Genomic DNA, 14,827 nt, shown 5'->3' on the forward strand with positions numbered 1-14,827 from the left:
AAGGAGTATGTTTGTAGTTAAGTGTGTATTGGAGTTATTGGCATTAGTATTCAAGCTCCTTATCCTCCTGTCTTTGTCTTCATAGCTTCTTCCGCTCATCTCTCTTTTCCTATTCCTCAAGAATGCTGGCTTGGAGATCACTCCAATTAGTGTGGCGGTTTCTGGAATACCTTCTAATTTGAGAGCTTGGGACTCATGGGATTGGGTAAATGTCTTTTTGGGATATGAATCCCATAGTAGTCAGGGAGCTACCTATCCCTTTTAGGTCCACCCCTAAGCCAGGCTAATTGGCATGGCTACTGTTGGAGACAGTTCTCGGATGGCCACTGGCTGGGCGCATTACTTACTTTGACCAAAGGAGGGGCCAGACACACACACACACACACACACACACACACACACACACACACACACACACACACACACACACACACTATGCACTTGTAAACAAAGTTGTTATACAAGTTGTATAACAAAGTTGTTACACAAGTGCAAAATAGTGTGGGTGCGTGAATGTGACACAAACCACATTGAGCTGAAAACAAGATAAAAGTCCCACCCTGTGAGGATCTCAGGCAAAATGACAAGAAACTGGATCTGGGTGAGAACATCTTAAACGGTGGAGTAAATGTACGTGTGCGTATGTGCTGACCTCAGGCTGAAACCCTGATATTGGCGCCAAAGAAACACAATCCTTGAAATACAACACTAGAACACACACACACACACACACACACAGACACAGACACAGACTGAAACCAAACTTCAACACCAGGCCATCCATTGACACACCCTCTCTCACACACACACACCCTCTCTCACACACACACCGTGTCGACGCCTGCCAGCAGCATCTCCGTCACGTTGGCATAGATCTCCTCCAGGCTCATCTCCATGGTAACCAGCATGTGGGTGAGTAGACCCCCCTTCACCTCCTCCCCCCGCTCTGTCTGACCTCTGACCTCCTCCAACCTCTTACTGATATGGACTTGACCTGGAGAAGGGTGGTGGGGGGGGGGGGCAGAGAAGAAAGAGGGAAGAGAGTGAGAGATTGTGCAGAAGCGACAGAAAGCCGCACACACACACACACACACACACACACACTTCTTACTGAAGTTGAAAAGGCCGTCCCAGGAGCTGCAGAAGTCCTCCCAGGGCCCGGGTAGGACAGGCCGGAGCCACTTTGGGATGGCCCCGGCGTACATGGTGGTCTTGAAGGAGCTGAACATGAGGTGCAGAGCAGCGATGTAGTCCTGCGTATCTTTTGGCACCTCCTCCTCCAGACAGCCCAGATGAGTTTCATACCGGATGGTGGCCATTCCTGCAGAGGATGCATATGGAATAAACACATAATTATGACTTATTAACAATTCACTATTCACAATTTTATTATTATATTTTTTACTTATTTATCACTCTTGAAACAAAAAGATACACTATTGTTTTTTCTGAGACTTGGAGTTTGGACATCTTTTTGATGTGGAGGCGTCCTAGCAATCCGCAGGATCATCTACTGGATTGTCTGGTCATTGATTACCCAGCATGCTTGTTACAAGACAGAGGCTACTAACCAACCAAGCCACAAGCATATCCAGCGGGTTGCTAGGCTTGGAGGCTAATGACAAGCCTAGCCAGTAGCTAGGCTAGCTAGCTTCTCTGAAGTTTCGCATTTTTGCATGCCCTCAGTCGAGCTGGTAGACAAGACCAATGAATTCCCCCCCTTCCCTTCACCCCGCCTGCATGTTGAAATCATGTCATCAGCTTTTTTCGTTACGAAGACGATACTTTTGACATCAATCTGACTCCATAGAGTCAGTCTCTTCTTCCTTCTCCTTCCTTCCCCTCTCTGCCTCTTGAATAATTGAGGTGTACAGCTGTACTTTAAGCATAGAAATCAACACACAGCGCCGTTCCAATGAGTTATGGCTGTCATTTAAATGCTTGCCATTAAGCATTGAAACATATGGTAGTTATTAACCTTTCCCAGTACATCTCCTTGATATCAAACATTCAGCCAGTGGAACCAAACTTCCTTGGTGCCAGAGAGAAGAGAGGAGGATAGGAAGGAGAAGGTGGGTGAGAGAGGAAGAGGGAGTAGAGAGGAGAAGGAAGTAATGAACGAGGGAGGAGAGGAGAGTAGGAAGGATAAGGGGAAGACTATCCTATTCTCATACAGGTTAGGATTCTTTCTGCACTGAGGAAGCGTCCTATTTGGCAAGACACCTACCCTCCATGGCGTACTGGAAGAACAGGTCATTGATGTTGACCACAGACTCCCCGTCAGATGATCGGCTGCGTAGGGAGCCGACCCTCTTAACCAGGTCGTCCACCACAAGGTTCACATCCTCTGAGAATGATCAGCTGCCGCAACACACTACGCATCTTCAGCCATTCCTCACCCTCCCTGCAGGACACAAAGAGGAACACAACTTTTGATATATGCATTACACTCAAAACCTTCAAACATTACACTGTGCTATGTACCTCAACACTAGAGAGACCCCAACATGTTATGTATCCCACATTCTAATGACTTCAACAAGATATTTAACTAAGCATTCTAAGGATCGCAGGACTTTAACGACCCCAACATGTTATGTACTGCAACATTCTAGCAAACGGGGGGAAGGTGATGACAATTCAGGGGTCCTTAATCTTAATTTTATGATTTATCAGTAAGTGCAAAAGAAAATGTATGCAGATTGCTGCTCATAAATTATGTTTTCAAGCACCGTTAACATGGCTGGATAGTTTGTCTGATCATTTCAATTTGTGGTACTCCTGTTTGTAAACATATTCAAATGTAAAGATCCAATATATAATAATAGAAGTGTCGTGTCGACGGTGAGTGTCGCGTAAAATCTGCCTAAAACAGTTTCATAAAAGTACATTGTTTAAAGTTCAGTAAATTAACTCTTACAATAAGATGAAAAAAAATACTTTTGGATTAGAGTTATTGGAAGGATGAGGGCATGTTATCCCATGTTTACGACCCATAATAACTTTTTCATTATTTTTAAGTGCAGCTGTAGTGTATGGGCGTTATAATGAGCGATGTTGTTGCATGATGATACAATATTAGTACTATACATAGTAGTTGCATGATAAGTGTTAGTATTTGCGTAATTAATCCTGAAATGATTTGTCCTTACTAAAATGCAACACTTATAAAACAAGTACATCAATGATCAGCCCCCATGTACTTCAACAATCCAAAGGCCCCAATTAGCCATGCAACGATTATAGACTACAATTTAAACACACTGTTCAACGGTTGGTCATAAAAAAATAATACACCATAATGTCCTTTTTTTTTTATAGAGAGGACAGTCACACTAGGTGTGGCTGTGCCTTTCAAACCGAGACGTTTAAACCATGGTTAATAGGGAAATTGGTAAATGGTGCATCCCTAGCCCCAACATGTTATGCACCCCAGACCCTAAAGACTCTGACACTCTCATTAGCATATTAGGTCAGTCAGTGCGTTTACATGACACTCAGGAAAGTCAAATTATTGGCTTAGTCCAACTATGATTGGATTATAGATACTATGATTGGATTATTAAGTGTTGGCCCTGACACCACATATTATGCCAGTATTGGATCATGTATACCTATCCCCTGCCCTCTCCAAACATCACTAGACCTTTACTTGATATTTTAGCGGGTTTACAGCTAGCCTACCATAGCTTCATGTGGTCCGAAAAAAGACAGGTCAAAAGGTTACTCACGCAGAGATGAGTGTGGTGGAGCGTCCCCTTATGTCACGGCTCTCCTTCCAGTACTCCATGTTTGCCCTCTGGGGGGTGGCTCCCTCGGCCCGCAGCACCTGGGCCACCAAGTCGCGGGCAGCGATGGACACCACCAGCTGGGGGCCGAAGCGGGACTTGAAAATCTTCCCGTACTGCTGACGGTGCTCCATCTAGAGACGGAGGGACGATGCACTCTTTATCATCCTCAAAAATAATACACAGATTTACATGTGACTGTGGCTGAGCACAATGTTAATCACTTGATTCCCATCACAATCCTATCACAGGAAGCAAGATTCAATCATTTCTGGGGCTGTTCAAAATATTGTGTTCATGTTACATGTTCATGTATTAAATACATACAGAACATATTACATTTGTGGCGCTCTGTGTTGATTCTGTGGCGCTGTGCCACACATTGGGCTATGTATGGGAAACACTCTCCCTGTTCCTTAGAGGCTGTTGCAATGCAATGGAAGATGTCACCTATATGAAAATCAATTGGAGTAGGCCTAGTGGATGTCCGTTTCTAAAATGAAGACCATCCTTCTGAAATTGCAACAAATTCAGAGTCAAGTGGATGAATAGGGCATGTCAGCTACAGGAGCAGCATGGACAGATTTTCAGTAGACTTCATAGAGAGACTGTGAAGATACTGTCAGAACTACTTTTTGGGGAAATCTAGGATATTACAAAATATCCCCTTTTGCTAAAAAATTAGCAAAAGGCTAATTTTTTGCGAGGGCAAAAGAAAAGTCTAGACCAAGAGGAAGCAGTTTTGCAACAATACAGTGAACAGGGACAGATTAAAATGAGAAATGAGTCTCCTCTTGCCTCACCAGCCCCTGCCCTTGGTATAGGCGAATATAGAGGCGCGGTCCATCCTACAATTTTAAGTTGCACCAAAAATATTGTCATTTTATTACAATAGTAATATTGGAAATATTACAAAGAAGCCCACAACATAACTACTTACATAAGCTATGTTAAATAGGGCTTGGAACGTCCTAGATATCGATCTGTGCTTTTGTGCAATGCCTTACTCATATTTAATTATAATTAATTTAACGTCACTTGTTTCTTTAATACCGTTTTTTGTTTTTCTATATTACAGAAAACCTTAAAGGCGTAAAGGAAGGCTATACTCAGTATAGTATATCTGTGTGAGTGGATGAACACAATGATTGGTGGTCAAATTGGCTGTGACATGGCGTTTCCCTTTACATCAAAAAATACATTTTCACCATCAATTGATGCAGAAAAGGCAATATTTGGCTGCAGAAAAATTCACCAGAATTCAGGAAATGAAGTGCCCAACATTTTGGCTATGAAGCTGTGATTGATATTGGCACGCACAAAAATGTTTTCTTCATTTCAACAATAGCCCACTTTTAAGTGCGAGAAAGTTGGAAAAGATTAATAAAACAATGTCTTACCTGGATCTCGTGGATTCTGCTAAAACCGTCGCGATAGCATCTCCTTGAGAGTCTTCACCCGGGACACATAGGGTCTCCGGTCGGATCAGACCCGGGCGAAGGGTCTCCTCCCTCGCCGCGGTGATCGGAGGCGCATCGCTGGATGCAGACTTGTGCAACGCGCGTAAAGAAAAGTAATGCCTTATAGGCCTACTAACCAAATGTCTCGTGCTTAATTTCATCATTTAGCCAATTCGTTAGGTAGGCCTACCTAATTAAAATCTGTGTTTGGGTAGAAAGTCCGCTAAGTCTGAAAAGCAAAGCTAGACCCAATCCAAAAGCAAGTGTCAGCAAAATCTTAAACGTTTCCAAGGCAACATGTGCTCTCGTGAAGTGCTGTCCCCAATCCTATATACCTGGTCCTTGTCCCTAATCCTATATATCTGAGCCCACGTGGCCTCACACACTCGCTCAAGTAAAGGTCCCATGACCACCATTGTGATTAGCCGTTACAAGCCGTATTAATGCGTTGAGCCTGCCATTTCCCCCCCTTCCATATTACAAAAATAGCTTGTGTGACAACTAGGTGCTGATTTCTGAAACATGCTTTGCGCAGCAAAGAGAGACGACTTTATCTGATTCCGCAAAAGGTTTCATTGATTGGCGCGCACTCTCTCGTCTAGAATATTTGTAGACATTAAAAATACAACGTTCCATTCCTTCATTAACAGTCAAACGCAGAGGCTAGGAAATGACACACGGCTATTGCTGACCCGATTAGGAGAGCATGGTCTAGACTCTAGATCCTGCCCACATAGTTGGGCAGGATACGCCGCCAAGCCGGATCGGTCGCAGTTTGTCAATCCCGGCGATTTCACCTTCTTATCTCAAGTTTCCTCGAAAACCGAGGGGATCAACCCCCGGTCGTCAGGGCGCGGGGTTTCTTGGTTCACTGGAGTAGGCGGGGCTGCGCACGGAGTCTAACCTGCAATAATGAGTTCACGTCTGAGTGTAGACTACAAACGCGATTAATATGGTCAGGGATGTTCGTTACTGTCTAGACACGGTCCAATAAATAGTGAACTTCATAACAGCCTCACCGAAGCGCCTACAGTGCTTAATGCAAAAAATCGCAACAAAAAAAACGCCTGCAGAAATGATCCGACACCCGCTGGTCTCAGGTTGATTCATATCTATTGTAGCGGCCGAATCATGCCTCCGGATCAAATTAACGGCATCGACAATCGCAAACATGACATCTGTAGAGATGATTTTGCTTTGTGTCATCCGAAATCGGCAAAAAAAAAGTGCAAAAAGTGTAGGCCTAGGCGGCGGTGGCATGTGACACCCCTGACCAACCCGCAGATTATCTCCTCCAAATGTTGTTAAATGACCAGTTAGGCTACAACTCATTACCAAAGCAGGGGAACAATAAAATAAAAATGTCAGGTATATAGTATAATATAAGTACAAAACGTTAAATATATATATATATATATATATATATATATATATATATATATATATATATATTTAAGCAATAGATCACGACAGGCTGTGGTATGTGCTCATTAAACCACTGTTAAGGGGCGTTGTCCGGTCCCGACGCGCAGCGGAGGGCCGGCGACCCCCTTCACAAGCAAAGAAGCACAAAGAGGTCCCTGCTGGCATCCATTATTGTAGCCTACTAGGCCTACTTGTTATGAAGTCTAGTCTCGCGAACGATCTGTTTTCCCGGTTTTATGTCATAGCCGACGCAATTCTGAAAGCTCATATTTCGGAAGAAGGGAAGGTTTACGTAAAGACACGTAGGGCCTAATAGCTTCCGAACCGAGCTGTTTTGAAGGCGGCAGTTCTACCTGATTATCTCGCGTGTTACCCGAAACGTTTTTTGCAACGACTCTCTTTCGTTCGTTGGTAAGGTTGGTCTGAAGATCTCGACCTACTTAGCTCTACCGTAGTTATGTTTCAGCTCCTGACGCTTGTCGCCGCCACTGTATAGCCTAGGCTAAACTTTAGAAATCCACGTTGAGCATGGAACTGCCATATTGTCAGTTTTGTGTTTCACCAATATAGGCTACAGCAGCCTACAGCCTACATATACGGTACAGCAGGCGAGGGCAGCTCGACTCACTTCCAATCATTTAAAAAACTCGCAATTTCAAAAAAATATTGTATTTATTTTACAATTAAAAAATGAACAAAACTGTCTTCTTAATTAGGGAAATTATACTGGGTAACGAATAAACCATTATAAGCAACGAATGAACTTAATAAGTGATCGAATGATTTTTTTTTTTAACCACCGGCCCTTTCCCTTGACGTTGCGCAAAGCCTGCACACAGACAGGTAGCATAAAGGAAAGCATTCTCAGCATAAACGGTAGCCTATTATATAATAACCTAAATAAACTATTTAAAATTTTGCTTTGATTTCAAAATGTCTATTTTCATGAATAATCATCAGGTCAGACACCTTTGTAAACAGAAAGTCAATTGAACGGCTGCCTCATTCTCCTCCGCTACATTTTCTAGGCCTATATTTTTTAAATCAGTGTAGGCTATGCTTGTTCGTCCATGGTTAAATAAATGTTTAGGCCTACTATAAGCATTTCTAGTAATGTTTTATTCGCAATGACTGCAATATTTTTTAGAACGTTGTCATTCACCTGCGCATGAAATGGAAAATCGATCTAAATTAAATATTAGGCTGAATTATGACACAGCGACCAAAAACATTTCCAGAAGACCTGGAATTGTATTATTTCCATATAGTCCACATCCATGCATCAACATTTTAAATTATTTTTGTTGTTGTTACATGGGCGTACAAATGTCCCATCTTAAAACACCACTTTCAGAAACTCATTCAAAAACATATTTGCACTGTGTGAAATGTAAAAAACAAGAATAGATGAGAATGTTGGAACCATCCACATCAATATCTTTAAGACATCTACAGCTTTGCAAAACCATGTGAAGGCGATGCATACAGGCCACTTGCAACAATAATTTAAATATTTTCTTCTCAATTGATCCCATTTCAGTAGGCCTACACTGTTTTTAGTAACTCGTTTAATCATATATTTGCACTGGGAGTAAAAGCCCGAAACAGAATAAAGTGAAAAAAAATCGGTAGGAATAATTATGCTGCCGTATTGTCCGGTGAAATAATTTAATAATAATAATAAAAAAAAATAAGATATATCTCATCTCTCATCTCATCGTCATCCGCTTATCCGGGGTCGGGTCGCGGGGGGAGCAGCTCAAGCAGGGGGCCCCAGACTTCCCTTTCCCGGGCCACATTGACCAGCTCTGACGGGGGGACCCCGAGGCGTTCCCAGGCCAGTGTTGAGACATCCCGTTTCTTTGCTCACTGTCTCAACCCTACATCTCAACCCTAACCCTCATTGCTCATTGCTACCCCTCATTGCTACCCCTAACTGATCCCCTACCAAATGGGACAACCCTACCCTGTGACGTCATCATGGCCTCCCCGTGCAGATAACCAGACCCCTGGTAATGTTACAAGTGACAGACTGGCTGCCATTGTCTCGGGCAACGAGCAAGACCCATTGTAAAGATGTTTAACCTGAAATGGTATTTATATTTTGTAATTGGCATGTTTAAATAAAGTGTTATAATTAATTAATTAAAAAAATAATACTATTTGTCCCTCGTAATATACCTTTATTTTGAATGTCACTTAGCTACATGTTAAAGGTGGTATTAGGGTGCACTCACACTAGGCCATCTGGCCGTAGCCGTTGGCCGTTTTCACACCTAACCGTGCTCAAATGGCCCCATTGTTCTCTGGCCTGCACTCACACTAGGCCGTCTGGCCGTGGCCGTTGCAGCTGTGGCCTGGCCACGGAAGGCTCTTGTACATACGTCATCACGTCGTAACACGTCATCACCAAGCATCCGCTGCATGGACCATAATAAAGTCTGCCGCCAGTCAGAGTTTTAACAACAATGGACAACAACACAGAGAACACACCAACAGTTGAACCGCTTGACGCGATGTTTACCGTTTAATGGGAAAGAAGGCTCGTCGCCTTTATTATGTCCGTGGTCGTCGCATTGACTATACGTCATCCAGCTCAGGTTGCGTAGCGCGTGTCGGCTCATTAGCATCTGTACCGTAGCGGCCCGTAGCAGCACACCTCTCCCAAGTGGCCAAATTGGCCCGGCCTGGCCAGACTGGCCACACTCACACTGGCAGATTTGAGCACGGTTAGGTGCTAAAACGGCCACGGCCACGGCCAGATGGCCTAGTGTGAGTGCACCCTTAGATAATAATCGGTTATGAACAAGAACACTTTAGAAGAAACACTTTATTTAAATAAGAAACACTGAACCACACATCTAAAAATACACACACATGCATCTAAAAATACACACACACGCACACCTAAAAATACAAACACACACACACACTCTCTCAGCTTTTGAGAGAATGGTGGAGAATCACATCTTCTCCACCATTCCGCCAACTTTGCCTCGCTCTCCTCATGCCTCGCCTGCCCCCTGGCACTCTCCTCTTGGAAGGGGGTCTGGGGTGGTGGAAGAGGTGCCTGGGGTGGAGGAGCATGAGGGAGAGGTGGGGGGGGCTGGTGGCAGTGGACTCAACGAAGTCCTGAAAGAAAACGAATAAGAAGGAAATAGGAATTATATGCCAGAACTGGTTGATATGGCCATATGTTATGTACAATATATAATAGCTATGTACACAATATAGTCCTGCCAAAAAATACATTGATTAACCATGTAATATTAATAATATAATATAATATATTAGTATAATAATACTTATAGAATATTACTAATATAATATAATATATTAGTATATATACTATTACTTAGAGAATATTACTAATATAATATAATATATAGTATAAAGCTTATTTTTGCAGCCCGGCCGAATACCGGGGTCGGGCGGCCCTTGAAAGTCGGCCGCAGACTTTCGCGATCTTCCGCGAAAGTCGGCCACAGACTTCCGCGATCTTCCGAGAGTCCGCGGCCAGGCTTCGCAGAGTATGCAGAGTATAATTAATAAAATAATTACTAGTTAATTACAGAGAAAACACTTACATTTGTGTTTTTCCAATCCTGTCACATCTTTTCGCCCTCCATCTTGTCTAGGATATTTCTTGATTTTCCGTTTTCTCGCAAGGTATTGTAGGAGCAAGTCAGAACTGAAGCGCTTTGAGGGTGCCCATCAAAAATCTCAATTTTGAGGGGATGTTAGCCCTCCCCCTACCCCTTAAACTACCTTTAAAATGGTAATGGGACATGGCTCCACGGTGCGTGAACGCGCAACAGCGAGGGTTAGGGCTGAGATTTTGAAGCAAGCAAAGGAATGAGATTCAACCATAATCTCTCCACCTAGTCCTGGGTCTTCCCCGAGGTCTCCTCCCCACTGGACGTGCCTGAAACACCTCCCAAAGGAAGTGGCGCCCAGTGGGCATCCTTACCAGATGCCCGAACCACCTCAGGCCTCAGCTGACTCCTTTCTAACGTAAAGGAGCAGCGGCTCTAATCCGAGTTCCTCAAGGATGGCTGAGCTTCTCACCCTAAGCGGCACTTTCTTATAAATCTGTTACAGCATGGTTCCCCGTGAAGTCTGTCCCCCCTGTACATGTTTTTGTTTCAACAGAAAGTTGAAATAGTTCAACTCTAGCGAATTTGTCACAAATCCTCGTGAACGCGCTCGCCTGTGCACGGCGAAAGTGTGGGGCGACAAATCAAAACTTGTCGCCGGTTTTCTCTCGCGAAAAATTCGCCCGATACGCGTCTCTACGTTCACTTTGTATGGGATCTTGTCGCGTTTGGTGTGAACGCACAGTTACGCGCAAGAGGTTGTCTTGCGCGCGCAGAGATCATTTGCTCGCGCGCAGAGATAGTTTGCGCGCTCGCAGTTAATACGCGTGGAATCTAGATGGAAAAGTCAGGTGTGTAGTTCAAAACGTGAGCAGCTTCATTTCTTTGTCACCTACAGATTGTGTTTGTTAGGTACGATAATTAAAAAAAACATGTTATTTCCTATAGACATCTGACCGATGGAACCGGAGCCTCCGAGGCAGGACTTATTTTTCAGAGGTCTATTGATTGTACAATTCAGAATGAATGAGAGGAGGGCTGAGGAGGGCTGTCAATCAAACATCGCGCTTCAAAAATGGCCAATCACAGGAGAGCCCGCCCTGCCTTGGTTCCCTCCCCCATAGTGCCAAAATTAAATTGAGCGAGAGCAGTGCAGAACATCATTTGCGATAGGCGTGACAGGCTGTTTTGTGCGACCGAAGTTATTCCCCCCTCTCGCTTGCAACGAGGTAATGCCCTCTAGGAGCTGTTTTCCTCGCTCGGTGAGCAGCGCTCTGAGTGCGAGCGCTCGCAGAGATGATTTGCGCGCTCGCAGTCAATAGCTTGTGAAATAATATAACACGCCCAAATGCGACAGGATCGTATGGAGCCAGTTTCCTGCCATAATTCAAACCTGAAAAAAAAAGTTTCTAAGGCTTGTAAGTCTGGGTTTGAAAACTCAACACCTTGTAAAAAAGGTTTTGCAACACTGAAAAAAGAGATTATAACCTGAAAAAAAATTCAAATATCTGTAAACATGATTTTGTGTTCCATTTTATCTTCTTCATCATTTTCACCAACACATTTTAAAAGTACAAACAATTTCACCAGCGCATTTGCAGAGTTTCAAATCTGGCACTGTTCTAACAGTGTATTTCATTGTTTCCCGGTTTTGAAACTTTGTAAATGGGATTCTGCAAACAGGTGTTCATGCATTGAGAAATACGTTTTGAAAGGTTGAATATTTAGTTTTAAAAACTTGTAAAGGTGTACGTTTACGCCATTGCAACGTATTTTTTCAGAACTGACTTTTCAGCACTGACTTTTCAGAGATTTGACCACACAGGCGCAAGCTTTGAGTCACGTGAATATTGGCAGTGTTCTGTCGCGCACTCGTTTTGAAACTCCTGACAGTCAAATCTGAAGAAAAAAAAAACGTTCCTGGGGGCGGGACCATTTAGCTCTAAACCTATTGGTTGCTCTTGGCTATCACGGCCAAAAGCTCTGTGCGCCTCCGGATGGCCGTAGCGCGGGGAGCTCTCATATAGGGATTGGGCTTCTCTGGGTTTGTTTACCGGCGTTGCTATGTTTCCGGTCTTGTGTGTTCCAACGGTTTATTAGGTAGGCCCATCTAATAAATCTCTGTCTATTCAATACTTAATTTACTGCCTCTTCCGTGGTCATTACAATATTATGAATATACTGCGTCGGGTCCTCCGACATCTTTCCCTCTTTCACAAAAGGTAAAGACATGCAATGGTGGTTATCTTGTTGTGGCGCGACAAATTCGACAAAACTTGGACAGCGACAGATTATGTGTGGCGCGACAAAACTTCGGCGACAACGCGAACAGGCGACAAATTTCGCGTTTGGTGTGAACGCACAATAAGCGTGTAGTGTGGCCGTACCTATAGCACAGACATGATGATAAAGGATCAATGCGCTTATTTTGATGTAACTGATGGACATTGTTTTGCATACTTAACCCACTTTAATGGTGATTGAATTCATTTCGTTGTCTGTAGTGCACTAGTTAAATAAGTTTAAGAACAATTTAATTCATTTTAATGGTTAAAACATAAATATGTATAAAAATAGTTTAAATTACAAACGTTAGGTTAGAAACATGGTTTGGAAAGATAAATAATTAATTGTTTGACTAATTACTGTGCATATTGTAATTCAAGATTAGTATTTCATTCTTTGTGGTTTAAATACTAATTGTTCTGATAGGTGAAAATTCATTTCATTATATTTATAAATATAACCTTGTTTTTTTGGTTATACATTGTAGTATAGATGAGTAAAATCCCATGTTTGATACAGAATAGTACCAGATAACTTACAATTCTGCACTATTTGTGCAGGTTGTTTTTTTTGTTTGATCCCAGGAAGATTGACTCTACGATGCCGAGCTTTGCCCAATAGAACTGTGGAAGTGTTGGATACGGCGTGGCCAGCCGTGAACACCGCCACAGACGATTGTGAAGATTAATTCATTACAGGCACGGCGCCAGGATTCCAATTGTGGATGGGCCAGACCAATCGTGGGTGGTCCTTAAATTAAAAACGTTATCAAATCCCTGTTTAACCTAATACAAATGACTGACTAATATAGCCTACTGTTATAGGCCTATTATCTGTGCATATAGATATTTTAATAGCTTGATGTTCTTTAAATATTTTGCAGCATTGTAAAAAGTTTCGGTGCATAGGACGGACCTATCCGCGATCTCTCATTTTTACATTGGCAAGCCGGTTCGGTTGCGGCTTGGCACGCAAGGAATGTTCTTCTGCGTCTTTCTCGTAGATCGCACCATCTTTTAACGTCTTTGTTAAATGCGACTGCATCACCTTCTCTCCCATGATAGTCAGCAGCTCGCGGATTTCACCGTCTCTCCATAGAACTGCTCATCGCTGCGTTATTGTCTCTTGGGACAACGCAGCAACACCTCTACCAAGACCCCCCCCCCCCCCCCCACCACCAAAGAAGAGCGCTTTGGAATCTCCATTACGCTCCATATCTGGCTGTGCTTTAGCGCGTCGCTCTATAGATTAAAGGCCTAGAGACTGTAAAAGTGGTCAGGAATCGAATATATTCCAAATAGTTTAGTATGCTTATATAACATGAGGCCGACAATTTCATAATTCTGTTTAATTGTTTTAAGTTTTCAACAATATTTCGATATCATTAGCAACAGACTGAGCTTGGCTTATCATACAAAGAATATGCATTCAAATGTAGCAGGCTACTACGAGATAATAACTAATACAATAGCCTATACCGGCAATTCACGGTCATCCACGAAGATTAACAGCACTTCAACTCAAATTGGATCAAGCATCAACAAAGTTTGCTGCATTGCAATAAAGCATTTCAGAAGCCTTTTTTAAAAAAGTAATAATAATAATGATTATAATATATTAACCTTTATTTTAATTTTTTTGAAGAAAAGTTTTGGGTGGGCCTGTTGAACAGTGGTTGGTCCTAGGTCCGACAGACACAGCCATAACGCCGTGCCTGTTACAGATAAGACACAGATAGATTCACACTAACCTACCCGGTAGTAAGAGAAACTGAAACACACGTATCCGGATATCCCCCCCTGAAGTAGACATTCCTTGACCGAACAACTCCTTTCCCAAGGAGTATTGTACCTGGGGAATCCAGCCACAAAGGACTTATTCTTTTGATTTTGTTAGTTATTTTCATTAGCTTTATTTTGTATCAATGTCAATGTTTTATGGTAAAATGGCATTAAAATTGCTCATCTAGCAAGCAACCAACACCAACTCCCTTCGTGGGTCATTAGTGTTTAACTTCTTAAGGACCTGGACTGATGCTAGCATGCTATCTGCCCATTCCGGCTAAGACCACGGGGGCTATACATGGATCCAGAGCCCAGACATACATTTGAGGAGTACGGCACCCCTTTCTGTCATAGCCGCAGCTGTTGTGCAGTGTGTTCTCCCCCTGCGTCAAATCAGGCCTAGGCCTACTCATGATTTGTAAAACTAAATAAAAAAATCTGGGCCTATCATTGGGCCTATTTTTGCCCTCAATGACTGAAGCTATTGG

At 43.0% G+C, this 14,827-nt stretch overlaps 1 protein-coding gene across 1 annotated transcript; it reads right to left on the reverse strand.

The window, feature by feature from the left end:
• Positions 1-432: 432 nt before the first annotated feature.
• Positions 433-5,486, reverse strand: LOC132472481 (cytochrome P450 27C1-like). The gene is given in 7 exon segments (XM_060072091.1): positions 433-994; positions 1,112-1,321; positions 2,228-2,355; positions 2,357-2,404; positions 3,732-3,922; positions 5,189-5,226; positions 5,229-5,486. Coding segments are annotated over 7 exon segments (975 nt in total). The 5' UTR covers positions 5,413-5,486; the 3' UTR covers positions 433-818.
• Positions 5,487-14,827: the final 9,341 nt, after the last annotated feature.

Source organism: Gadus macrocephalus, chromosome 14 (genome assembly GCF_031168955.1).
Source record: "Gadus macrocephalus chromosome 14, ASM3116895v1".
In the NCBI taxonomy this organism is placed as follows: Eukaryota; Metazoa; Chordata; class Actinopteri; order Gadiformes; family Gadidae; genus Gadus; species Gadus macrocephalus.